Source organism: Emys orbicularis, chromosome 6 (genome assembly GCF_028017835.1).
Source record: "Emys orbicularis isolate rEmyOrb1 chromosome 6, rEmyOrb1.hap1, whole genome shotgun sequence".
In the NCBI taxonomy this organism is placed as follows: Eukaryota; Metazoa; Chordata; order Testudines; family Emydidae; genus Emys; species Emys orbicularis.
This window is the reverse complement of record NC_088688.1, coordinates 124,616,288-124,644,011: the sequence shown is the minus strand read 5'-3', so window position 1 is coordinate 124,644,011 and position 27,724 is coordinate 124,616,288. Positions and strand designations below refer to the sequence as shown.

Sequence of the window (27,724 nt, the reverse complement as noted above, 5' to 3'; positions counted from 1 at the left end):
TGTGATTAAGATTTTTTTATTAATGTGGAAAGCTTCCTACAATAAGGGCAGCAATTAGAAAGCTTAGTGTCTGGGGCACAACTTACTCCGCCGGGGGCATTTTTAACTTGTCATTTTATGTCAAAACATTCCAAACAACTCCTTTGCAATGATCAACTCCGGCTTCCCTGCTCAATATGGCAATGTCTTCCTAGTGAATTCACTGAGGAAATGCATCTCCACGCTGACCTTTTACCATCTTGCAATAAACACAATATATGCACATTAAGGAAAACAAGCTAAGAGATTTAACTATAGCAAAACATTACAGAAAGGTGACAACATTTTTCTAGTCAATCATGATATGGTGAAAGGAAAGTGTTTTTCTTCTTTGTGGCTAAACTAAGCTAGTATGCAGGAGAACAGCTCCATTACCTAATTGTTGTAGAGAAAAGTTACAGCAATAGGAGGATGTCAGGAAGTCCAGCTCCTTCGTGGCAAGGAAAGATCGTACCAGCAGGAAATGTGTGGGCATTGTTTGGTGTAACAATTCCCTCAGCCCTAGCGAGACATCTTGCAGATAGTCCACCCTAAGTCACGCTGAAAGACCAGCAAGTGCTACTGTGAAACCCAACCAGAAAGACTGGAAATCAGTGGCACTGGATCATCAGAAGCAGAGGTTTGCATGGAAGGCTGAAAACAGAATGCACAGAGCCTGACTTGTAGTGTCAGAACACATACAGTGCTGGACTGAGTACTCATTTCATTGCTATGTTCACAGACCATAGTAATTATGATCTTGTCCACATGTACAAGATTTTTTTTTTAAAAGAACACACTTCAACCAAACTGAAGTAATTATAAAAACAAACATCTGTGAAGTTCCTGTTGATGCAAGATGTGCCTAGAACTTTGGCTGATATAAAGAAACACGTCCACTAAGGCACCCTGAGGCAATCTGACAGTGTGTTGGAGAAAACTTGGTCGTCAGTACCACATCGTTGTGTGAATACAGAGAGCGGATTTCCTGCAAGGGACCGGCTTCTTTGGGCAAACAGTCGACAAGTTCACTGCACTGCGTGTCAAATCCCAACAAGCGGATCCCGTAGCCATGCGGGGAGGAAATCATTCGACCATCAGGGCTGAAACAAAGTTCTTTGATGTAACCCCGGCCTACATTGGCTTCTTCAATGCAGTGAGTCAATCGGAGAGAACAACGAGGTGAGACAGGGCGCACTGGGGCTCCTTCTTGGAATTCGTACACACAGGTCCACTAGACAGGGGAGAGAGGAAAGTTATATTTATCCACATACACGAGGAAAAACCCAGTTATTCATTCACCCCCCACGTAGGTGAAGTGAGTTAGACATCGGCACTAAAGCCAACACTTTACTTCTCTCTCCTTTGATACCACTTACTGCTGTGAGCTATTTAAAACAGAACAGCCCTTAGGCCATTTCCCCCCTTTAAACTGAATAGGTAAAATTGACACAGGATTTCTCTCAGTGCAGAAGCAGATATGTCATTGCTAAAATAAATCATTCAAAATACAAGATCTGATTTAACTGGAGGAAGTAAAATGCAGGGCTGCTGTATAGAAGAGAAGATGCGCCTACTGCAGCATAGGAAACGCTCAAGGAAATAGAGGCTCAACTGGAACTGTGATACAGTGACTCATGATTAGACACTGGAATTTCTGCACTGTTTGAACCGCAACACAAATTGGAAAAACACTTAGAAGAAAAGAGAGAAAGCTTTTGTAGGAAGATGTCAGTATGTCGATATGTACATTAGTCCCAGCCAACACTAATCCAAATGGTGGCAATCTAGAACTCTATCCTAGGAAAAGGCATTCATTCATACGGAGTGCTTCTCAAACTACTGCTGAACAAGAGAGAAAACCACTCTGGCACTTTGCGGTTAAAGTTAGGGAGAGGACAAGGTCGTACTTTTTGTATTTGTTGGGCTACTAAACAGGTCACTGCAATTAACATTTAAGGTACTGATTCTGAAAAGACATGCCCATGTGACTTTACTCACATGAGCAATCTCATTGAACTCAAACGGCACTACTTGTGGTTAAAGTGAAGCATGTACTTACATTTTTGCAGGATTGGGGTTTAAATTGTGGATATAAATCAGATATTAATGCAAAACACTGAAAATTTTACCAGTGCTCTGAAATCACCTCTACTCAAATGCAATTTTGTAGCACACAACATAAAAGTCTTTAAATTTAGAATGTGAATTTCACTTTTTGCAACAATTCATTGAAGTGCTGTAAGACAGGAAAACACAATGCAAGGTGCTAGCTTTAGAGATGCCAATATTTGTAAAAAAACAACTATATAGCACCTTATTATATCTTAATCTGGCAAAGTTTTGTATCCTACTCATGAAACTGTGAGGAAAAGGTTATGCTTTAACAGAAGGTCAGAGCTCGGTATCCCTCTGAAAACGACGAGAAGGATACTCCATTCATTATCCTCAAGACTAATCTACTGAAGCACCCACAAGACCATTCACAAAGGAAGCTGGTTGTAACCTTGCAGAGGATGTAGAAGCTGCCTTTAGTTATTCAGCAAACAGGTAAGAGGAACAATTCACTATACTGAACTGACCCGAGTCATGAATCTGTCCATGCAGTCTCATATGGGTTGTATCATTACCGACTTCTTTTGTAACTAAGCTACCTGCTGCATCATCAAACCCTTTTGGAAAAGCCTTTCCATCCTTTATGCTTATCCAATAAACATCCATTTATTTTGGATGTTTCTTTGCCCCTATATAGATAGGGGAAGGCAATCCTGTATCTAGGCACCTCTGACTGCATTGTAAGGGAGCTCACTCTTGAAGTACTAATGCTTGTCCATTATGGGCAGCTCTGTATTCTGCTTGTCCTGACTAGCCAGCAATAGAGAATTTTAATTTGCAGCATAAGCACCTAAGGGTGGTGAGGGGTTTTTTTTTTTTTTTTTTAAGCTTATGACAAGTTGGAGTTTACACCACTGTGACTTAAGCTTGGACGAATGTTCATGATTTCCAACTGCCATGTAATGAGATGTGTGGAGCGAAGCTGGGAAAGCAACCTGTAACAATTTTTCGATGAAAGTCATAATGTATGGATCCGAGTCCAATTATTTATGTAAATGTCCACAGGAAAGAATGAGGCAGCCACGGGTCCGAGTTAGAAACTGGTTTCTTGCAAAAGTTACAATAAGGCCACTCACATTGAATAAGCCAAGGAAACTCAGTTATCTGCATTTTCAGAAGTACTTTTTAGTGTGAAGTAACACAATGTATCTTACAATGGTTTGATTGTCAATTCATAGACTAGTCGTTATCCATCTCAGTGTAAGTCTGCCAAGCTTCCAGTAATTACTTTGCAAGACACTTGCAGAACGTGAACGTTGCTTTGGTATGGAACAAAGCCATTCTAATGCAAAACATGTCAGATGGAGCTAAACAATGCTGGTTTATCACTGGCAAGTGTTATTAAAAATAAGCCTTTTTGTTCTTAGAAAGTGACCTGAATATATGCCCTCGGTCTCCTAGCACACTACTCAGGCAAGCTCCAGCCCAACCCTGCAATAGCAAGGAGATTTCAGGGACAATTTTATTTTCACCATTTCAAAGATGGAGAAGGTTGTTAGAGGATGGAATCCGGGGCTCACAAATGATAGCTCTGCATGTTCTGCACTGGATGCATTTCTGGAAGATCTGCTTTAGCTAAACACAAGTTATCAGGCTCAACACAGGGGTAACTGGATAAAAGTTTAATGGCCTGTGATATACTGGAGATCAGACAAGATTATCTAATGCTCCCTTTCTGGCCCTAAACTCTATGATGGTGTTTTTACACCAAGATGCTAATTTCTACCACCAAAGTCTCTCCAGAAGGGTATTCATTGATCCACAGATATTCTGCGAAGGAGCCAGCAGTGTAACATCAGATTTCTTAGAGCAGCGCACACAAGCCTCTCTCTTATAAGCAGATAATTAAGATCTCTCGATAACCTCCAACAGGCATATACTCTGATATTTAGGAACTGCTGTTGTCGAGCGCTTAGGACATCCAACAAATTTTCTACTGGTAAGGAATCACATTTGCTACAGACTGTTGGCTTAGCCAAGTATTGTGAATACAAAGCTGTATCACGTATATAAACACCCCACACTATTATGAACAGTCCTTAAGGTTTTAATGTCCGCACAATTATTCAGATCAATGGTGCAATCTGAAGCCTCTCAGGATCTTTAGACAAACAGGATTTGCAGGAGTGGTTTTCTCCACCAAAAGCCTGAAGGCAAAACCTGCATTTAAAAACAAATCTTGGTCATCCTGGTCTGTGGTGTTGAGTTCCTGATGTCCTGCATGTAGCACACATGTAATGTCTGTCAGTGATTCAACTTGCTAGCACATGCTTCTTCCCTGCAAAATATCAGGAATGACAAGAAGAGGTGGTAGGCTATGATCTGACTTAAGAACACTTGATAATTCTGGATATGCACCATTGCGCTGTTTGCTATCTCACCCAAGGGCAGCACATTTTTTCCTGGCTCCAAGTGTTTTCACAGTTCACCTTTGCCTGTCTTTAAGTAGCTCAGTTGAAGCCCTTTGGGGCGCTCAGGTGCAGCTTTTGTTTACCTACTGCACATCGTGGCAGGCTACTCATACTGATGATAGCACAGCCTGAAGTCCCTGTTACCCTGAGAAACTGTACACTCTTTCTTCCAGATTGTCAGAGTGAGAAATTCTCAGCTCAAACTCCTCTTTCTTGAGTGTGACCTTACTGGTCACATTCAGACTGAAATGTAGGCTGCCTACCCAATCACTGCGCTCACCTGCATGCCAGGCGACAAATGGAATGGGACAAACATTCAAACTGCAAATCTCCTGGAGACAGGCATGCTATGGTGGTCAGGAAAAGCAAGTGATTCCCCATATTACTATTAGCTTCCTATCATTCCTAAAGATACCAATGCAAAGGTTAGGAAAATGGCATAAATTGAATACCAACTAGTCACCCTATTTCTAATTCAATCCAAAACAGTGTATTGCAACCAAAAAAAAGTCAATACACTGTCAATCATGGAGATGCAAAATCCATGTTCACCTGCAATTAAGGAATTTGATATGCAGTTCTAGGATTTGACACTTCTTATTCTAAGTGCCAAGTTTTTAAGTACGTGCCATGGTTTTTGTTTGTTTGTTTTACCTCCTGGTCATCTGTATTACTTGAGCACCGAAGAAGAGTAGCCCATCCTTTGGGATGGAGCTGCAGCGATGTAATGCAATTACCACGGTCCCTTTCTCCAGGAACTTCTGGTGTTAAAACCTCAAGACTATTTCGTGGAGATCCACCTAGGAGAGAGATACCAACCACAAGTCACACAGTATCACTACATAACAGTTCCCATCTCTTTTCACTATTGACCAACTCTACATAGCAAAACACAATCAAATGAAAAATACATTTTTGAAACTTACATCACACTGTAAGAGATTAAGTGCTTTAACACAAAATTTAACCACCCTAAGTAGTATTTATACCAGTTCCACAGATACATAATTTCTGCCTCAGTTTACTTAACTTGCTGAAGGGTACAATTAGTCAGTGGCAGAGCAGCAAGAGAACACCAGTCCTGATTCTGCTCTGACAACGTATCTTTTAAGAAGAAGTCTGTGTGAACCCAGCTCAGATGACATTAATATGCAAAGATAGAGGATATCACACATACGTTCAGCTTTTCATTGTTATTGCAAGATATTTTTAAAGAGCACAGTTCCACAGTAACCACTAAAATGGGCATTGGAAGGAGTGACTTCCTGTATCAACCTTGCTGAGTTCACAAGTAAACAATGTTTATATTATTGCGAGCCGTGCAAACTCACCCGGGCATCTGAATCTCAAGCTGGGTTCTTTCCTTTTTGTTGCTCACCACTAAAAGGTTCTGCAGGCAGATTCTGCCTTCACATTTAGGTACTCATATAACCAACCCTCACATCACCGTAACATCTGAGCACTGCACAGTCATTAGTGACTTTATCCTCAACACTATCCCTATTTTACAGGTGAACTGATATATGGAAAGGACAATGGAACAAATTATTAAACAATCCATTCGTAAACACCTAGAGGAATAACAGGGTAATAAGTAACAGCTAATATGGATTTGTCAAAAACAAATCATGCCAAACCAACCTAATTTCCTTTCACAATAGGGTAACTGGCCTACTAGATAGGGATAAGCAGCAAACGTGGTAGATCTTGATTTCAGCAAGGCTTTTGATACTGTCCCACATGACATTTTAATAAGCAAACTAGGGAAATGTGGTCTAGATGAATTTATTATAAGGTGCATGCATAACTGTTTGAAAGACCATACTCAACGCAAGCCATTGATAACTGCTCTGTCAAGTTGGGGGGTAACTCTAATGGGATTCCAGAGAGGTCAGTCCTAGGCCTGGTACCATTCAACATTTTCATTAATGACTTGAATAATGGAGTGGAGAGTATGCTTATAAAATTTGCAGATAACACTGAGCTGGAAGGGGTTGTAAGCACTTTGGAGGACAGGATTAGAATTCAAAATGACCGTGACAAATTCGAGAATTGGTCTGAAAGCAACAAGATGAAATTCAGTGAAGTAAAAAAATCCTACATTTAGGGGGAAAAAAATCAAATGCGTGAATACAAAAAGTGGAATAACTGGCTAGATGGCAGTACCGCTGAAAGGGATCAGGGGTTACAGTGGATCACAAAGTGAACACGAGTAAACAATTGATACAGTTGTGAAAAAGGCGACTATCATTCTGGGGTGCAACAACAGGAGTTTTGTAAGACACAGGAGAGGATTGTCCCACTCTACTTGGCACTGGGAAGGCCTCACTGCGTCCAATTCTAGTCCCCACCCGTTAGGAAACATATGGACAAAGTGGAGATAGTTCATAGGAGAGCAACAAAAATGATCAAAGGCTTAGAAAACCTGAGGAAAGGGTTAAAAACAGGGCATGTTTAGTCATGAGTCAAGGAGACTGAAGGGTGACCTGATAACACTCTTCAAACATGTTAAGGGCTGTTATAGAGAAGACGTTCTCCATGTCCACTGAAGGTAGGACAAGAAGTACCGGGCTTAACCTGCAGCAAAGATGATTTAGGTTAGATACAGTATTAGGAGAAACTTTCTAATTAAAGATAGTTAAGCACTGGCATAGGGTACCAAGGGAAGCTGTGGAATCCCCATCACGGGAGCTTTTAAGAGCAGGTTGGACAAACACCTGCCAGGGATACCTGGTTCTGCCTCAGTGTGGGATGGGAGTGGGGAAAGGAGGCTGGACTAGATGACCTCTCAAGGCCCCTCCAGCCCTACACACAAAGATTTAGTGACTTGCCCAAGGTCACACACTGTCTCTGGCAGAGCAGTGATTCTCCTGAGTCCCAGTCCAGTGTGCGAAGCATGAAGCCACCCTACGTCTCTCCCACTTTAATAGGTTTGTATAGGTCTACAGCTTGCCCTGTAACTGGAATTTCATGGCCAATTCTGTTGATGCCCAAGGACAAATAGAATCTGTCTCACTCCACCGGGTTAGCTCAGCATAGTTAAGAGAAGCAGTAAATGGGTTTTTTTCTGTCACTAAAGCAAACAGAAGAAACTGAACATACAAGCAGCGGGGAGTAGTTCTACTGAGTAAGGTGTTATTTTTACACAATCACTTTTCCAAGTGTAAATTCTTTCAAAACTGCTTCCATTTACTAAAAGAAGCTGTATTTCTTCCTCTAGCAATCATGGCATAAATGCCCCAACTACTCAAATGAATAAGCAGCACTGAGAAATACTGCACAATCAAAAAATAATTGTGATTTCATCATATGCATAACGGTGCTTATGTCATAGAATCATAGAAATGTAGGACTGGAAGGGACCTCAATAGGTCATCTAGTCCAGTCCCCTGCACTGAGGCAGATCATCTGTGACAGGTTTTTGCTAACTTGTTCTTAAAAATCCCCAAGGACTGGAATTCAATAACCTCCCATGGTTCCATGCTTACATATCCTTAGAGTTAGGAAGTTTTTCCTAATGTCTAACCTAAATCTTACTTGCTGCAGATTAAGTCAATTACTTCTTGTCTTTCCTTCAGTGGAGAACAACTGATCTTTATAACAACCTTTTACATACTTGAAGACTTATGTTCTCCCTCAGCCTTTTCTTCTCTAGGCTAAACATGCCAATTCTTTCAACCCTAACCTTTCCTCATATGTCATGTTTTCTAAACCTCTTTTTTTTTTGTTTCTCCCCCCTGGACTCTCATCCATTTGTCCGCATATTATGCATTAATGTAAAATGTAAAACAAGTGTCTTGTTTCTCTTTTGAAATCTGAAAGCAACAAAATTAGAACTCCGGACATCACCATTGTATATACTGTGATGATGTACAGTACTGAATTTGTGGAAAACCTAGTGAGATTTTTAAAATAGCGTAAGCAATAAGATGTAGGAAAGTATATAAAACTTTAAAAAGTACACACTATTTATTCACTTTTACGTTTTGGCTACACACTGGACCCACTTACACATAAGAACCTATGCGTTTTATTCTAGTCTTAACATACCTTCTCGTTGGGAGGGTCGGGACATGTGTTTCTCGGACAATGGACCGGAATCATTCTGGTGACATGGTGAACCCACAGTTCTAGGACCAGATGAACTGGTAGCTGTCGTGTCTGAAACCAGAGTAGCAGCCATGTAAATCTGACAGATGGGAGAAGCTCTTTTGCTTTGTATGTATCTCATTTTAACCTCCTCTGAATGTAAACCAGCACAGCCCTGATCAAATAGGTCTCTCTAATGAAGACAGTGCTTTCCCAAGAAATGCCTTAAACCACAAACAATTGAGCACCAAACCACTATTTCTAACCCAAAATGAGCTAGCGTTCAGTGCACTCTTTTCAATTTGAAGTGTGGCTCTGCTCTGAAAAACAACCCTAGAAGTACCATTATGGGTCCATGTTTGCGTCTGATACAAGTAAACTAACTGCCAGCACTACAAACTCAACCTGGGGTCTAAAAGTCAGGAGTTGGGCTCTCTCCTGCTCATGCTTCTGCAGTAATGGATGCTGAAAGGTAAAACAGTCCCTCAGTCACACCTGTGCAACTCCATTTAGACTGAGGCTGCACAGGTGTAACTCGGGTCAGGGCCTGACCTGCAGCATCTTTGCCACTGGGGCTGATGAGTCAAACAACAAAATTCAACTTGGATTCAGGGTCTGTATGAATGGCAGATCGCAATTAGAAAAAAATCTGCTCCATTCGCTAGTAACTACAGCAAATTTGCCAGGAAATAACATGAAGCCCCATTATGCCATTTATAAAGTCCCTTTTCAGAGCAGCACTGCATGTTTAGTAGCTTACCTTGTCTTGATCACTGGGCAGCCTATAGTAGCTCTGCTAAGACAAAAATGACTGGCACCAAACAGGAAGGGAGGTGCAGAGTACATTTTTAATTTTGGGGACTATTTTGTTAAGTTCTTGCAATGTGGCAAAATGAACCACAGAATTTCCTGTTGCTGAGTTCTCTGAATCCTGCTACCAAGTATTCCACAGCACCCATGTTACAGACCAATAGGAAATAGTCTCCCACATTAGTTATTTCACGTTTGAGCACTCTGGTGTATCCTATTCAGGCTTATCTACACTTAAAATGCTAGCAATGCTTCAGCGTAGACATTACCTACACCAGTGGTTCCCAAATTGGGGTTCGCAGAACGTTACAGGGGGTTCGCCAGAAAAAAAATCACTAATGGCGGACAGAGGACCCTGGGTATTGGAGACAGCAGGTGGGACCCGGTTGCAGGGCAGACACCCCAAGCCCCAGGGAGAGCGGGGCCGGGTAGTTGGGGCTGGCAGCCCGAGTCCCGGTGGTCAGCAAGGGAGCCAGCAGCCCGAACCCCAGCGCTCCCCATGCAGGGCTGGCAGCCCGAGCCCCAGGGAGAGCGGGGCTGGGCAGTTGGGGCCAGCAGCCCGAGCCCTGCCCCTGTCAGCAGGGGAGCCGGCAGCCCAAACCCCAGCGCTCCACGGGGGGCTGGCAGCCCGAGCCCCAGGAAGAGCGGGGCCGGGCAGTTGGGGCTGGCAGCCCGAGCCCTGCCCCCGTCAGCGGGGGAGCCGGCAGCCCGAACCCCAGCCCGAGCCCCAGGAAGAGCAGGGCCGGCAGTTGGGGCATCCATCACACTGAGGAAATTTAAACTTAAATCCCTGAAAATATTCATTTTTAGGAGGGGGTTCACGAGATTTCACAATTTAGTGAAAGGGGTTCGCGGGCTGTTAAAGTTTGGGAACCACTGACCTACACCAATGGGAGGGATTCCCCCATCAGCACTGGCAAGCCTCCTCCGCAAGAGGCAAGCTTGGCCAGTGGAAAAATTTTGTTGTTTGACTCATCTGGTGCTGTCTATATGGGGACTTCGGTCAGTTTAACTACAGGCCAGAGTCACTCCTGAACAAGGTAAAATAGCTATCGTAGTGCCACTTTCCTGCTAGAATCTTCTTAACCACGCCTCTAAGGGCACATCTACGCTACCCGCCAGATCGGCGGGTAGTGATCGATCTATCGCGTCTAGTGATCCCCGATCGCTCTGCCGTCGACTCCTGTGCTCCACCGCGGCGAGAGGCAGAAGTGGAGTCGACGGGGGAGCGGCGGCAGTCAACCCCATGCCGTGAGGACGCGAGGTAAGTCAACCTAAGATATGTCAACTTCAGCTACGCTATTCTCATAGCTGAAGTTGCGTATCTTAGGTCGATCCCCCCCGCAGTGTAAACCAGGCCTAAGGGAACAGTATACAAATACCTCTATCAATGGATCACAGAGTACAGATTTTTACTAACAAGAATTCACCTGAACTTGATGTAGTTCTTCTGGCTCTTAATATTGGATAGCTGCCAACCTCTAAGGACTTGGTTAAATCAAGGTCGTGCAAAATCAGAAGATACCCAGAGGAAGTGGAGATCAACATTTTTGAACAGTCTGGTGTCAGTCTCATCCGCATGAGAAAACGGGTGTGAAAAAACTTCTTGTGAGGACATCCTTCTTCGGTGCACCTGGACAGTGCGAAATGAGAGAGATGATTAGGGTCAAGATTGACAAAAACAGGAGCCTAAAGTTAGATTCTGAAATCCACAGGTCAATTCACAAACACATGAGCTGATTTTCAAAGTGCTGAGCACTCTGTGTCCCCCCATTGACTCATTCACCATTTGTACACTCTCTCTTGGATCTCATTTAAACTGGACTTTATATGGAGGGTGGGAATCCGCAACGTGCACACTTGAATTTCTAGACTGATATAGCACATTTTCAGCTTTGTTTCAATCTGACCTACACAGCCTCCTTTGAGTTGTTAGATCTTCATCCCAATAAGGCAGTCCTAATTCTTGATTGTCACCATTGGCTGATGAGCAATCAGTGACAGAATTTAAGAATGTATTAAGTTTCCATTCAGAGCAATAGAGTTTCATCCAAGATGAATGTATCTATTTTAAAAGAGCCCTACCACAGTTCATATATTTAATGACCATACATAATCCATATTCACATACCTGTTGGTGTCCCAAATGATCACATTGCCATCAAACCCTGATGTTACTAGTAGTCTGGTATTGGTGTCATATTCAATGTTCTTCACCCAGCTCGTGTGACCATGTAAAGTGCACACTTTTGTGTTTAGCTTTCTCAGATCCCAAAGTGCTATCGTAGTGTCATCAGAGCAAGTTGCAAACAGTCGATTATCCAGAAACCTGTGAAGTTGACAGACAGTTAAATATTGTAAAGCAAGCACAGTCTTGTCTGCCTTGTGTGTCTAAGGCGTTTCAGACTTAGTTATTCCTGAACTGGGAATTATGATTTATAAAAATAAAGCTACACACAAAGGACTGATAGTTTGCAGTAGCAGACAGTTTAGTGATGTGACTCTTACCACTCTTTTTGTGGCAAAAACGTAAGTATCAGTTTCATAACTAAACTAGGTTCGACGGGGACAGGTGAGCAAAGCCCGCAGGTAAGTGGGGAACATGGAGACCTGGGAGATGGGTCGGAAACGAGAGGGAGTGTGGGCTATATTGGCAGAGAGAAAGGAGGGTCAGGACAAAACTGGGAGGAAAGATCAAACCAGTATTTTAGATGCCTATATACAAATGCGAGAAGTATGGGTAATAAGCAGGAAGAACTGGAAGTGCTAATAAATAAATACAACTATGACATTGTTGGCATCACTGAAACTTGGTGGGATAATACACATGATTGGAATGTTGGTGTGGATGGATACAGCTTGCTCAGGAAGGATAGACAGGGGGAAAAGGGAGGAGGTGTTGCCTTATATATTAAAAATGTACACACTTGGACTGAGGTAGAGATGGACATAGGAGATGGAAGTGTTGAGAGTCTCTGGGTTAGGCTAAAAGGGGTAAAAAACAAGGGTGATGTCATGCTAGGAGTCTACTACAGGCCACCTAACCAGGTGGAAGAGGTGGATGAGGCTTTTTTTAAACAACTAACAAAATCATCCAAAGCCCAAGATTTGGTGGTGATGGGGGACTTCAACTATCCGGATATATGTTGGGAAAATAACACAGCGGGGCACAGACTATCCAACAAATTCTTGGACTGCATTGCAGACAACTTTTTATTTCAGAAGGTTGAAAAAGCTACTAGGGGGGAAGCTGTTCTAGACTTGATTTTAACAAATAGGGAGGAACTCGTTGAGAATTTGAAAGTAGAAGGCAGCTTGGGTGAAAGTGATCATGAAATCATAGAGTTTGCAATTCTAAGGAAGGGTAGAAGGGAGAACAGCAAAATAGAGACAATGGATTTCAGGAAGGCGGATTTTGGTAAGCTCAGAGAGCTGATAGGTAAGGTCCCATGGGAATCAAGACTGAGGGGAAAAACAACTGAGGAGAGTTGGCAGTTTTTCAAAGGGACACTATTAAGGGCCCAAAAGCAAGCTATTCCGCTGGTTAGGAAAGATAGAAAATGTGGCAAAAGACCACCTTGGCTTAACCACGAGATCTTGCATGATCTAAAAAATAAAAAGGAGTCATACAAAAAATGGAAACTAGGACAGATTACAAAGGATGAATATAGGCAAACAACACAGGAATGCAGGGGCAAGATTAGAAAGGCAAAGGCACAAAATGAGCTCAAACTAGCTACGGGAATAAAGGGGAACAAGAAGACTTTTTATCAATACATTAGAAGCAAGAGGAAGACCAAAGACAGGGTAGGCCCACTGCTTAGTGAAGAGGGAGAAACAGTAACAGGAAACTTGGAAATGGCAGAGATGCTTAATGACTTCTTTGTTTCGGTCTTCACCGAGAAGTCTGAAGGAATGCCTAACATAGTGAATGCTAATGGGAAGGGGGTAGGTTTAGCAGATAAAATAAAAAAAGAACAAGTTCAAAATCACTTAGAAAAGTTAGATGCCTGCAAGTCACCAGGGCCTGATGAAATGCATCCTAGAATACTCAAGGAGCTAATAGAGGAGGTATCTGAGGCTCTAGCTATTATCTTTGGAAAATCATGGGAGACGGGAGAGATTCCAGAAGACTGGAAAAGGGCAAATATAGTGCCCATCTATAAAAAGGGAAATAAAAACAACCCAGGAAACTACAGACCAGTTAGTTTAACTTCTGTGCCAGGGAAGATAATGGAGCAAGTAATTAAGGAAATCATCTGCAAACACTTGGAAGGTGGTAAGGTGATAGGGAACAGCCAGCATGGATTTGTAAAGAACAAATCATGTCAAACCAATCTGATAGCTTTCTTTGATAGGATAACGAGTCTTGTGGATAAGGGAGAAGCTGTGGATGTGGTATACCTAGACTTTAGTAAGGCATTTGATACGGTCTCGCATGATATTCTTATCGACAAACTAGGCAAATACAATTTAGATGGGGCTACTATAAGGTGGGTGCATAACTGGCTGGATAACCGTACTCAGAGAGTTGTTATTAATGGTTCCCAATCCTGCTGGAAAGGCATAACGAGTGGGGTTCCGCAGGGGTCTGTTTTGGGACCGGCTCTGTTCAATATCTTCATTAACGACTTAGATATTGGCATAGAAAGTACGCTTATTAAGTTTGCGGATGATACCAAACTGGGAGGGATTGCAACTGCTTTGGAGGACAGGGTCATAATTCAAAATGATCTGGACAAATTGGAGAAATGGTCTGAGTTAAACAGGATGAAGTTTAACAAAGACAAATGCAAAGTGCTCCACTTAGGAAGAAAAAATCAGTTTCACACATACAGAATGGGAAGAGACTGTCTAGGAAGGAGTACGGCAGAAAGGGATCTAGGGGTTATAGTGGACCACAAGCTAAATATGAGTCAACAGTGTGATGCTGTTGCAAAAAAAGCAAACATGATTCTGGGATGTATTAACAGGTGTGTTGTGAGCAAGACACGAGAAGTCATTCTTCCGCTCTACTCTGCTCTGGTTAGGCCTCAGCTGGAGTATTGTGTCCAGTTCTGGGCACCACATTTCAAGAAAGATGTGGAGAAATTGGAAAGGGTCCAGAGAAGAGCAACAAGAATGATTAAAGGTCTTGAGAACATGACCTATGAAGGAAGGCTGAAAGAATTGGGTTTGTTTAGTTTGGAAAAGAGAAGACTAAGAGGGGACATGATAGCAGTTTTCAGGTATCTAAAAGGGTGTCATAAGGAGGAGGGAGAAAACTTGTTCACCTAAGCCTCTGAGGATAGAACAAGAAGCAATGGGCTTACACTGCAGCAAGGGAGGTCTAGGTTGGACATTAGGAAAAAGTTCCTAACTGTCAGGGTGGTTAAACACTGGAATAAATTGCCTAGGGAGGTTGTGGAATCTCCATCTCTGGAGATATTTAAGAGTAGGTTAGATAAATGTCTATCAGGGATGGTCTAGACAGTATTTGGTCCTGCCATGCGGGCAGGGGACTGGACTCGATGACCTCTCGAGGTCCCTTCCAGTCCTAGAATCTATGAATATTCCATTGCCAGGGACAAACTAAAGAGAGCAGCTAACAAGATCTATGGAAATAGAGCAGGGGAGGGCAATATTTTTTCATAGCATAGACCACGTCTTAAAGACTGTCTCAGGGATGTCCCATTGGTGGTTTTCATAGATTATCAGGCCAGAAGGGACCATTGTGATCACCTAGTCTGAACATGCCACAGGCCTTTCCTGAATTAATTCCTGTTTGAACCAGCCATATATTTTAGAAAAGCATCCAGACTTGATTTTAGAGATTTCCAGTGATGGAGAATCCACCACAATGCTTGATAAGTTGTCCCAATGTTTAATTACCCTCATTGTTAAAACGTACGCCTTATATCCCATCTGAAGTTGTTTAGCTTCAACTTCCAGCTATTGGATCTTGTTATACCTTTGTGTGCTAGCCTGAAGAGTCCATTATCAAATTTCTGTTACCCACCTAGGTACTTACACACTAATCAAGTCACCCCTTAACCTACTCTTTATTAAGCAGAATAGATTGAGCTTTTTGAGTCTCTCACTACAAGATGTTTTCCATTCTGTAAATCATTCTTGTGGCTCTTCTCTGCACCTTCTCCAATTTATCAACAGCCTTCTTGAATTGTGGACACCAGAGCGGGATACAGCATTCCAGCAATGGTCACGCCAATGCCAAACACAGATGTATTGCCACCCCCTGCTCCCATTTGAGATGGGTCTGTTTATACATCCATTAGCACTTGTGGCCATAGCGCTGTACATGTGTTTTGAATGCAATGACCACCCCAGTCCCTCCGTGTCCCACTACTTGCTACCACATCTTTAGCAGATTGCAGCATAACGGCTGGCCTTTTAATAGACATATGGAATGAAGCCACTGCAAGCCAAACTGCCATGGAAGATGTGCGGTAAGCGTTTATTGGATTTATAAGGCTTGCCACTAAAACAGGAAAGGGGCTCAAAATGTGTCTCAGGTAGCACTGGTGACACTGATCTCCCCCCGCCCCCAAATACTTTTTGGGCAGGGGAATAAAATAAATTTCTTAACTAATGGTGAAACAAATACTATTAAAATAGTCATTTATTTCTTTACATATATATATATATATATATATATATATATATATATATATATATATATATAAGCACCCAACACTGTACTATATAGCCTGTCATCCCTGGGGCAACTAAAGCAATTGCTCGTGTGGAAGATGCTAGGAAAGGATTGACTGTATTTTTAACTGCATTTTAGTACAGTTTAGCAGGTGGAAGCTAGAAATTAGCATCACGTGACCAGCCAGCTTTCAGACCACCGTTAGTAAGAGACTCCCATCGGGGAGCCTCTTTATTAGAGGAATATTCTCAAGGCTGTCAGATTTCATTTAGACCTCCAGCCTTCACTTTGGTTTCAGAACAGCTCCACTTTTGTCAGCAGGCAGAGTGCTGAAAGATACAGGAATCCTCGTCTTCACACTTGAGATTCTAGTAGGTTTCACTGAATTGAGATGACATGGTACTGTTCTTTACTCTTTTTTCCCCTCCCTCCTTACCACTTCCTTTGACTCTTCCTCCCATGCTGGACAAAATCACTAGCTTCTCTCCATTCAAATCCCTCCTTTAAAAAAAAACCCACAGAACACATTTTCTGTGAAGCCTACCAATATTAGCCCATTATTAAACCCTATCCCACTGTAAAAGGGACTCACCTAGCTGAGCTAGCCAGTGCATTTTATGCCTGAAATATTTTCTGGCTAAGTCACAAACTCCTTGGGGTTTTATACAGCACACCACTGTCACTTAAATAGCCAAGTAAATTAGTAAGGGATTTTGACCCAAGCACAAGGAGACCTCACCTCATTGTGACCTATTAATATTACTGACCAAGCAGATTGTTTCAAAGTTTTGGTGACTGAAGAAAGTTAACAGGAGTCAAATTTTCAGAAGCGCTGCCACACAACTAACTAAATCTGGGCTGGGCCATGGTTGTACTCTGACACCCAGGGTAATTGCATTACTACCTTGATTACAAGAATTTCTGAAAATCTGGCCGAAAATTGGCAGAGAAGCTTATAAAGATGCCCTTCAACAATACCGGAGAGTCAGTCCAGCGAAGAGTTGATCATGATATAGTGAAATATCACTTTTATCCTCCTAGCTTAGTATTTCCTTTTTACTGCGACTCATGAAAATGTTTAAAGACACTACAGAGGTTTTGGCTTTGTTTCTTTTTATTTATCCAGAGTGTTCGTAATATCCCCAGAATCTTGAACGCGAACACTTCAGTCCCTTCTGGTTTTGTCTGTAGTTTCCTTCACTGCCTATTGCAGGGACCAGCATGAAGACAGTAAAACTCTGGGAATATTGCTCACCGTGGCTACAAGAGCCAGCAGAGGGAGCTCTGTACAGGATTGAACGCAGATTTAAAAAAAAAAACGGTAACAGGAGTGAGACAGACCTGTGCAATTTGCTCCTAGGCTTTGCCATCATAGGAGGTCAGGTCTACCTTCCTCCCACCTTTCTCCAATCACTAACTTCTGCTAACCTCATTCTTCTAGTTTCTTGGCCTTTCTCCCCATCCTCCTCCAACATCTCCCTACTTGGTCCTACAATTTCATCCCCTCCTTATCACTTCCCTCTACAAAAAGCAATTTAAAATCTTAATTCCATACCAAAACGTCTGCACTAAAAGATGGAGTTGTGTAGTGAAGCACCCAAGAGCCATGGAATGCCTGCACAGTTGGAACTCCACCCCTTTGTTCATCTGAATTATGATACGGTCTTTAATGACATCCGCACACTTTTCCTGCGCAGGACCCCTGCCTCACTCAGTGCACAGGCTGGACTGAGCAGTGAACATGGCAATTCAATATTTAGTTATTCTCAGGGTGGAATAATATAAAGTCAAGGTGATTTAAGCCACTGGATTTTTTCTAAAAAGTCGTCGATTTAAATCAGGTTTGAGGCTTTGTAAAACTAATTTAAAAATTTGTGCTACTGCAACTTTAAAATTTAAAGTGAACTAATTTATAAGTGCTGTTTTTCTAAATGCCACTATTGGTACAGTATCACTGCAATGTCACAAAATTGCTGGAGGCAAAAAACACAGAATATTGAAAGTGAAGGTCTGGATCCTGCAAATGCTGAAGATAACTTTACCCACATGACTTGTCCCAACGGCTTCAGTGGGACTATCAATGTACTTAAAGCTACGCATGTGCGCAAGTGCCCGCAGCATCAGGGATATCATTATTGAAAGCATTAGTGTCAAAATCTGTCACTTGAAAACAAAATTGCTCCACGTTAACAGTGAAAAAGTTATTTAGACTTCCGACCCATTTAACAGTTATTAACTAATACACTGGCCAGTTTCCAAAAGCAGGGCCTAGGCTCCTAAACCTATATTTAGGCACGTAAAAGTGGGATTTTTCCAAAAATCCTAAATCCCATTGACTTCAGGTTGCAAACTCTGATGAAGTAGCATAACCTGGTCAAAGCATTTCAGCTTTCTTGGCTTATGGAAGTTCAATATATAGGAAGGTGGTGTTAGCCTGTGCTATATTTACAGGCATTTGCATATCAGTTTTATGTCTGATTTTGGGTTGGTCACAGAGTAAACATGCCAGTGAGGCCCCAGATTTTTCTTTTTCAGCACGGACAAAGATTAAGTGCAAAAGTTCTTAGAAGAAAAAAAGGTCTCTGTGAAGTCTGAAAGGATGCTAACTAAAATGAGTATACCAGCTTTAGTAATTTAAGACTACAAAACAGGAAGTAAAGAACTAACATGTAAATAAAAAAAATTGAACGTAAAAATATATTTAAAAAAGAAATGATTAAAAAAATCTTTAAGAAAACCATGATCTTTACCCACTCTGAGTATCCTGACCATTCAATATGCTGTCCCCGAACTTCATTCTCTGCACACCGACTAACCTATGCACGAAACGAGGCATATGTACTACACACTTGCGTCAGTCTATACACACCACCCAATGTCTGCTGCAAAGGAGTATGGTGGCTCTCCATTATTTAGTGAGGAGACACATTGGAAAAAAAGAGTCAGGCACTTTACCTTCTGTCAAGTAAGACGACTTTGAAACGGGAGCGGTGCAAGACTATGGATGGTCTAGTCAGATTATTACAGTCATCAAATTAAGCATGTAATGCTATCAGGTGATACTTCTTTATCCTGATAATCTCTGGTCTTCAGACAAAACTCCTGGATCAGACCCATGACTTGACTAAATCACAGTCTACAAGTATACACAGGGAGGAGACAGCCAATACCAGAAGGTTCTTTAATCTAGCAGAACAAGAGCCCGGGGCTGGAAGCTGAAGCTAGAAAAATTCAAACTGGAAATAAGGTGTGATTGTTTTTTTTAAACAGTAAGAGTAATTAATCAATGGGACAGCTTAAAAAGGGAAGTGGCAGATTCTCCATCACTGGAAGTCTTTAAATCAAGATTCTTCCTAAAAATATGCACTCTGCTTCAAACCACAAGTTTGTTGGGCTCACTGGGTGACGTTCTATGACCTACACAATGCAAGTCCACCTAGATGATCACAGTGATCTCTTCTGGCATTAAAATCTATGAGCTTGCTTTGCTTCAGCACAGAGGAAAATGACCAGACTGTTTGTGCTGTTGTAAGGGAGGTGCTTGAAATGATTAAACAGATCCAGAGTAAAAAAAGACAGTGCAGCAGGGATTGGCTTTAAGGGGAGAGAAAGTTCCTGAGGTTGCAGCAAGGCAAGAACCCCAAGCCACTGAAAACGAATGGTGATAAAACACCGGCAACATGTTGTATTTTTCAAAATAGAAACCAGTTCTACATTGCTCAGTAACTATGAAAAATGGCACCTTTTCACTCAAGGAGGACATGACTAAATACACTGGAAAGGACCCTGGTTAGCTCTATCCGGCCAACATAGCTATGGGCGAGGGAGCTTAATTCTAACCTTCCTTGCAGATCAACTCGGTTCCAGTCAGTTATCTTTACACATTAAAAAAATTACTTCTGTCGCATCATCATCCATAGATCTCTTAGGTAACTGGGTTCTACACTGAGGGCGTACTTGGTCTGGTTTATTGCTGTGTGAAGAGGAAAGAATTCAGCTCGACTCTGAGCTCATGTTGCATTTGTAGGGCTGGCAGGTTAAATCACCCCAGGTTTAGTTGTAAACTGAGCACATCTGATAAGAAAATCATTGTGATACAGAACCCACAACCTCATTAGCCATCTTTACTCAGTCACTTTTCAGGAATAGAATATTTTAGGAATCCCAGGTTTGGAAATTTACAATATAAAGGAGGGCAGGGTATCAGAATGAGCATTTACAGCGGGTGGGATCTCAAAGCAAAAGCGGAGTTGACAATACACCAAATACCTATAAACTAGAGGCAAATAAAAGACAAGAGTGAAGGGCTCTAGCAGGAAGGTCAATGCCATGTTGAGAAGCTCAATCCTTGCCCTTTTCCCACCATGTGTCATGCTGGCCCATCTTTCAAAGCCACCTCAGGGTGGGAGTTGTCCGATCCCCACCTCTAGGAAGGATGGAAGAAGGTGCTTACTCACAGTAAAAACAGACGAAGTGTTGAAGGGGAAATAGGCACAAAGAGGTGAAGTGACTTGCTCAAGATCACACAGTAAAGCAGTGGCAGAGCTGGGACTAGAACCCAGGTCTCCTGATGCACAGTGCAGGCCCTCATCCACTATACTACATTGCCTCCAGTAACATTCCTCCTTCTAGCTAAATCTCAGGTTGAAGCAAGTATAAAGGGACAAAGGTGCGTTGTATGTACATGTTCAGTATTGCGTTGCGTGTTTACTTAATTGTAACCTTGTCCATCAACTTTCTCCCCACTCACAAACTGCAGTATGGTAACTGGTACAGTTATACTACATTGTCTGTTGACAAGACAAAAAGCACAGAATAGCAGAGGACTGATCTGTATATCACTACAGCATCATGAACACATTAACACGTACAGTTAGGAAAAATGTTGGAGTTCTATTTACTCAAAGTTTGGTTTTGTTTCCCATGATACTAACCTGATATTATTCACACAGTCCTCATGAGCTTCAGAGAGAGTTTTGATGTGCTTTGAAGATATGGGGTCAAAAAGCAGGACCTCAGTCTGTTCACAAGCAACAGTTAGCACTGACCTGAAAAGCAAAAGAGGTATCTTGCAGTTAGTAAAGAGAAATGAAGGCTGCAAAGTAACCATTACAGCTGTTGTCATTGATTCATCTCTGTTCTATTGCTAAATGTGCACATTCCACAGATGGCTACTGTTCCCATTGGCTTTGTACAGTTACCTTTTCTCAAACCCTTCCTACTTCATGATTGTACAGTGGAAATTGGTCTACTGCAGGGGTAGGCAACCTATGGCACACGTGCCAAAGGCGGCACGCGAGCTGATTTTCAGTGGCACTCTCACTGCCCGGGTCCTAGCCACCGGTCCGGGGGGCTCTGCATTTTAATTTAATTTTAAATGAAGCTTCATAAACCTTATTTACTTTACATACAACAATAGTTTAGTTATATATTATAGACTTCTAGAAAGAGACCTTCTAAAAACATTCAAATGTATGACCGGCATGCAAAACCTTAAATCAGAGTGAATAAATGAAGACTCGGCACACCACTTCTGAAAGGTTGCCGACCCCTGGTCTACTGCTTACTCACTTACCAAATCAATTCCTCGACTACCTATTCAGAAAGATTCCATCTCCTCTACAGCCTGGCTGTTGGCATACATTGATGCACAGCTGGTGTATTCACTGGACAGATCACATGATCTTTTTAATTCAGAGTGTTTTATATGCAGTGTGGTTCTTTTATAGCTATTGAACTGATATGTTACCTCATATCATTTGATGACAATTAGGTATATTTTAGTACAGTTTTACAGTGTTCTTTAAGGGTACTTTGCCCCATCAGTACAGTACTTTATATTCTAACCTAGGAGTTCCTAGGTGGGAAAGTGTGCACTGATTGGTTAAGGATTATTGTCTGTAATAAGGACAGGAAAAGAAGGATGAAGAGTAGTAGTGAAGATATGGGTTATATTCCTCACCTCTATCACAGATTTCCTGTGTGACCATGGGCATTTAACAATCTTCCTCTAGCTATACAATGGGAATACATGCCTCTCGGAAGGGTACTGGGAAGCTTTATTAATTTATGTGTTGAGATCCTCAGACAGAAACCTCTAATACACATGCAATGGACAGTAGTAGTACTTAATAAGTACATTTGGAACACAGGTGAGAACTCTAGAATCTGGGTCATGTGTCACCACCCTGCCAGTTGTAATGTATGTGTTTGGATCATTTCAAACTAATACACATGAAGGTGTTCTGTAATCAGCAATCAACCAGTAAATATTTGACATTTACCAATACTAACCAAACCAGATAATTACTTCATTTCAGGCAGCTGTTTCTGAAAGTCAAATTAATTTGCTCTCAGTCATAACAGCTCATCCCTTTCTCTATAATAATTTTGAGTTGGGTAGCTGCTCACTTGGGGCCTGATCCAAAGCCTACTGAAGTCAGTGGAAAGAAAACATTCAGGATATACTATTTAAAGAGTGCTCTGTCTGAAAGCAGAATTCCTTTAACCTGACTAATTTTTAAAAATTCAAGTAGAGTGCCATTTAAGGATAATCTGACCATTCCAGGAGCTCTGTTAAAACTTCTCAATTATTCTGCATAAGGAAAAAAAAGCCCATACTTTTGGAGCAGAATTTGGCAATCATTAAGAACTTTAAACTACTTAGCTATTTTAGGACTCAACCATTTATTGCTAAAACTTTAGAAGAAAATAAAGCTGATGTGGGTTACTAAATCTTAAAGATTTAAAACACAGGTAGAAGTTAGAGGAACGATTATTTGCAAATGTGTCACTTGTCACTAGCTGTGGCTAAGGGTGTCTTCACAGCCAAAAGGTAGTTATTTACAGCAGGTTAAAACTATCTCATGGTACAATCCTAGTGGAGGTACGGCGCAGGTAGCTTTTACTACAATGTACGTAGGCAAGATCAACATCCCGTTCACCTCACTAAGACCCACCTTGCGATAAAAACTACAAAGCCTTGTCTCCACTAGGGTTTTACAGAGAGCTAGCTAGCACATGTTAATTATCCTGCTGTAAATGCAGTGAAGACTGGCCTAGGTGTACCTGTTCGCTGACATTAACAATTGTCAAAAGTTGTTCTCAGAATCTGAGAATCTAAGATCCTTTTCAGGGCATGTTCACAGATACCACCAGGAAAGCAAATGGCAGCAAGACAATTTATAAAAATCCCAGAGAGGCACATAAGCATAAGACGGCCATAATCTTTTGGGGAAGTCTGGTTCTGCATTAGTCAAGGGTATCCCATTTCTCTACCAAAAGACACTTATGGTTTTAAAATCAGTTGAGTGTCACTGAGCCAGATGATGAGCATTACTAAGCTTACTTTGCATCAAGAGAGCTACACAAACTGATGTTAGAGCTGCCCTAAATGGGAAGCTAAGGATTTCCCCAGCATAAAAGGATTCTTGAAGCAATGGGGTATTTCAGCCAAGAAGAAAATGTGCTCCACCAAATCCTCAACCAGCAGAATGATCCCATGGGGAATGTTCTAGCTAGCCTAAGTCACAGTAGGCCTGTGCCTGCTGACTTGCACCAAGTGTCAATTTGGTTCCAAAATCAGCCCAGGATCATCGGATGTGGAAAGGTAGCTTAGGCCTTGTCTACAATGGGTACTTTTGTACTGAGGTAGCTACACTGGCAAGTGACTTTTTACAGCCGTGCAGCACATCTACACTAGGGGTTTGCAGTGATGTTTCACTGTAGCTATGCCAGTGCAGGAGTCCCAGTGTAAGAAAACTTATCTCATCACACAAAACAGCACTAGTTTAATCCTCCATAAATGCTTCCTACTATTGTTACTGAGTGCTCGCTGTTGGTAATATATCTTCTACTAGAGTCAATGGAAGTGGAAAAAGCAACAAGATAGTAATCAGATCATGACTGCGTAATCCACTGTCATAGGACTGCTGCAGTTCTAACCAAATACTTTACATTGCTGGACAGTGGAGATCCACAGCTTTCCTGTGGCTCAAGTCATTTGTTTGTAGTCCTGGTGGGTCTCCCAAGGTAACACCTTAGAACTGACGCTCGTCTCCCCCAGCCTAGCACTATCTTTTTGGCACAAAAGTGAACACAGCAAGTCACAGACCTTGAACTAGAACTTGTAACCCAGATGCCCATTGATTCAAACATGGTGCAGGTTGTCATTAAAGCGATGGTTCAATCAAAGAGGTTCAAAGTTTTCTCCAGTAGCTTGTGACCAGCTGTTAGTTTTACAACAGAATTCTAACAGTTTACATACCATGCCACTCCCTGGGCCAAATTGTGCTCATCTTACTTATTCACAAGTTCCACTAAAGTCAGTGGTACTATTTGCATATGTAAGGCAAACAGGATTCAACCTTAACACAAAAGCTTTGGCCCCAATACACGGTGTCATTGTATAGTTAGGCCTTGGCAGTGTAGCTTTTTTTAAAATCAACTCTTGAAAACATTACACAGATTTACTTCCTTACTGAATTTCCCAACCGGCAACATGAATACACCTCACTTTGTTAGTGTAGAAATCTTTTTAAAAGATCTGGTGAAATTACCACACTGAACAACAAGGACTTTGCTTGCAAGCAAGAAGTGGTCAAAACTTTTTGGCCTCCAAATCTCGACAGCATCTCTAATGGCATCTGCTCAGTTCCTTATTCTCTCACACATCAATGAGCAGGAGACCTATAGATTCATTCTCTCTTCAGCCAAATAACAAAGCATACACTATAATAATGCACTCACACACTGACATTGGATTTGTACTGGTTAAACTTTCAGAACAGCAAATGAAACTGGAACAGGTTTGTCAAATCAGGAAACAATACACGATTTAACTTTTAACACTCTGCCTAGGAGTAGGAATACAGTTATTGTCATTCAAAGACAGACCAAGAGTCAGTCTAGTCCCAGTATCTACTTTACTACACCACGGTCGATGAGGAAGACTTTTTTTCCTACCCCAAATCGTTAATAGATTATATATGCCCTGAAAGGATACTTTGTTGCTTTCTTTTAAAATAGCATATCCACAAATGCTATTGTTTATATACATGTCTAATCACTGTTTAATCTAATAACCTAACATAGCAAGTTACACAGAATTAGATATATTTTAAATATATTGGTTTCAGTAGTTGATTTCATAGTTTTAATGGGCACCCTCTTTGTTCCCTTATTATCCAATTGGCCTTTCCCATTCATTGCTTTCGAGAGGTTTAGGAGAGAGACTGAATGCACTATTCAAGGCGAGGACATACCATCAAGTTTACATAATGTTTTCCGTATTATTCTTTATTTCCTCCTAAATACAGCCGAACACCTAAGCCCACTGAATACTGAATTGTTTTCTATGACTTGCATCTGCCATCCATCTCTGGAGATATTTAAGAGTAGGTTAGATAAATGTCTATCAGGGATGGTCTAGACAGTATTTGGTCCTGCCATGCGGGCAGGGGACTGGACTCGATGACCTCTCGAGGTCCCTTCCAGTCCTAGAATCTATGAATCTAAGAATCTATGAATCATACTGCCCAGTTACTCTGTGCAGCTACGTTGGGAGGAATTGTTCACAACCCCTTCCTAAAACTTGACTAACAAATCATTTGTCAGCAACTTTTGCCACCTCACCATCTACTCCTCTTTAAGGTCCAGTATTGACCACTGGTGCTAGTCCCTGAGGGACCCCATTACTAAACATTTTATTTACAGAGAACTGGCTGTTTATTCCTACTTTTTGCAGCCTGTTACCCAGTTTAACCATTCATAGGATATCTCCTGTCATCTTGCAGTCGCCAATTTTAGCAGCTTCTTGTTAGTGACTTTCCCCAAAGATCTTAAGTTGTATCTACCAGTACCTTTATCCTCCGCTATCGTGTAAGTCCAGCAGATGGGACAGAGGATTAGGAGGTGGAAAACTCAAGTTCTGTTCACAGCTTTATTGTGTGACCTTGTGCAATTCACTCTCCTTCAATTTCCCCACTGGGGAAAAGGGCTAGTGATACTTACTGACCTCAATCAATTTCCTTGAGATCCTCAGACTATTAATTGTAATTGTATTAAGCCTCCAACTGGTTGGAGAGACAGTTCAACCTCTGAAAAACATTCTGCTCCTCTAAGTGCTGTTTGAGTGGATTTTGGCCCTCTATTACTGCCCCCCCGAGGCAATTAATGTCCATCCTGTGATCATGATAGCTATTGTTGCAGCAGAGTACAACAGTGTTACCCACCCTTCAGTCCTCTGGCATATAGTGTGACCTAAGCATCATCCCAAACCCAAGCAGGCCCACACGGGAGTGCAGAGAGAGGCCCATCAGCACCTGATTCGCCACATGGCAGACACCCTCCATCCCCATCAGAGCCAAGATCCCTCTGTCCCAGGAATGGGAATGTCTCTGTGGGCTCCCCCAGGAAGCAGATCATCTCCACTGGTTGCCCACGGTGGGTAGAGAGCTCTGTTGTACCCCAAGGGAATGTCAGGGTGGGAGTATCTCAGGTGGGTCTCAGCAGTCTCCTATCTGTCCAGGTGAGGGGGTGGGAGATACCTGACTATGCCCCAGCAGGGTCCCCCGCCACAGTCCCCCACTTGAATGGGAAGGAGTCTTTCTGCAGAAGGGTGCGTATCCAGATGGGTCACAGTCTCTTACTGATCTTGGGGTGGGGGCTCCCTGGAGAGGGGAGGTGACGGGATCCCTGTCGAGGTGGAAGGAGGGGGACTGAGCATAGGGAGATGTAGGGAAGGATTGGGGCGTGGGGGGGGGGGGGGTTCAGACCAGGGGTGGGGGCGGGATGGGGCCAGGCACAGTGTGTGTGTGTGTGGCGGTGGGGGGCTGAGGATCGGGCTGGAGAGGGGTGTGTGTGTGTGTGTGTGTCAGGACAGGTCTGGGGAGGGGGTATCTGGGGCCGGGGGTGAGGAGAAGGGACGTGGGCGGGGGGGCCGGGAGGCTCGGGCCGGGCCAGGCGGCCGGGCCGGGCCTTACCCGTCCGGCGAGTACTCCAGGTTGAAGACGGCGCCGTGCGTGCGGGTGCTGAGGTACACGGAGTCGGCGGGCTGGATGGAGCTGTACAGCCCGGTCATGGCCCGGAAATTGTCGCGGGCCGGGTCCACGTAGAGCCCCCGGCCCAGGCAGCGGCCCCGCAGCCACCCGAACAGGCCCCCGCCCGCCGCCGCCCCCGGGGCCTGTGGGGAGGCGGGCGGCGGCGGCGGCTCCCCCGGCGGCTCCTTGGCGCTGGGCGGCTCCATGCCGGGGGACGGGCCCGAGGGGCCGGCCGCCTCCCCGCGCGCAGAGCTCATCCCGCGCCGCGCCCGGCCGCTCGCATCACAGCGCCCGGCCCCCGAGCGCCGCTTCCGGTGCTGCCCGACCCGCCGGCCGGAAACCGCCAGCGCGCGGCCAGGCTCCGCCCCCCACGAGGCGGGGCCACCCACAAGCCCCGCCCCTTCCGGTCCCCCTCCGCCATCGCCCCGCCCCGCCCAGCTCGCTCCCCCTACCCAGGGCGGACTCGGGAGAGTCCCGTCTACACACAAACCGGAGTGAAGCTGGGGGAAAGAGGGTGGGACTGGGGTGGGGCCAGGGAGGGAAGTCAGGGATCTTGTAGGGTTACCGCCCCTTCTTCATCAACACCTGAG

General features: G+C 43.2%; 1 protein-coding gene across 1 annotated transcript; it reads right to left on the bottom strand.

Moving 5' to 3' along the window:
* Positions 1-27,391, bottom strand: DCAF10 (DDB1 and CUL4 associated factor 10). The gene is made up of 7 exons (XM_065406140.1): positions 27,078-27,391; positions 21,030-21,143; positions 11,575-11,772; positions 10,874-11,076; positions 8,595-8,705; positions 5,199-5,344; positions 1-1,252 (listed from the first exon to the last, which is right to left on the bottom strand). Exons 1-7 carry the CDS (start codon positions 27,389-27,391, stop codon positions 884-886), a joined length of 1,455 nt encoding a protein of 484 aa, XP_065262212.1. The 3' UTR covers positions 1-883.
* Positions 27,392-27,724: the final 333 nt, after the last annotated feature.

Bases quoted from the DNA above. Each gene is read 5' to 3' on its own strand.
- DCAF10 (XM_065406140.1), bottom strand. From the start codon at position 27,391: ATGAGCTCTGCGCGCGGGGAGGCGGCCGGCCCCTCGGGCCCGTCCCCC. The intron at 8,706-10,873 runs GTGAATTCTTGT...CTCTGGTTTCAG, and splicing joins AAGAACTACATCAAGTTCAG to ACACGACAGCTACCAGTTCA. The intron at 5,345-8,594 runs GTATGTTAAGAC...TCTCTCTCCTAG, and splicing joins CCGACCCTCCCAACGAGAAG to GTGGATCTCCACGAAATAGT.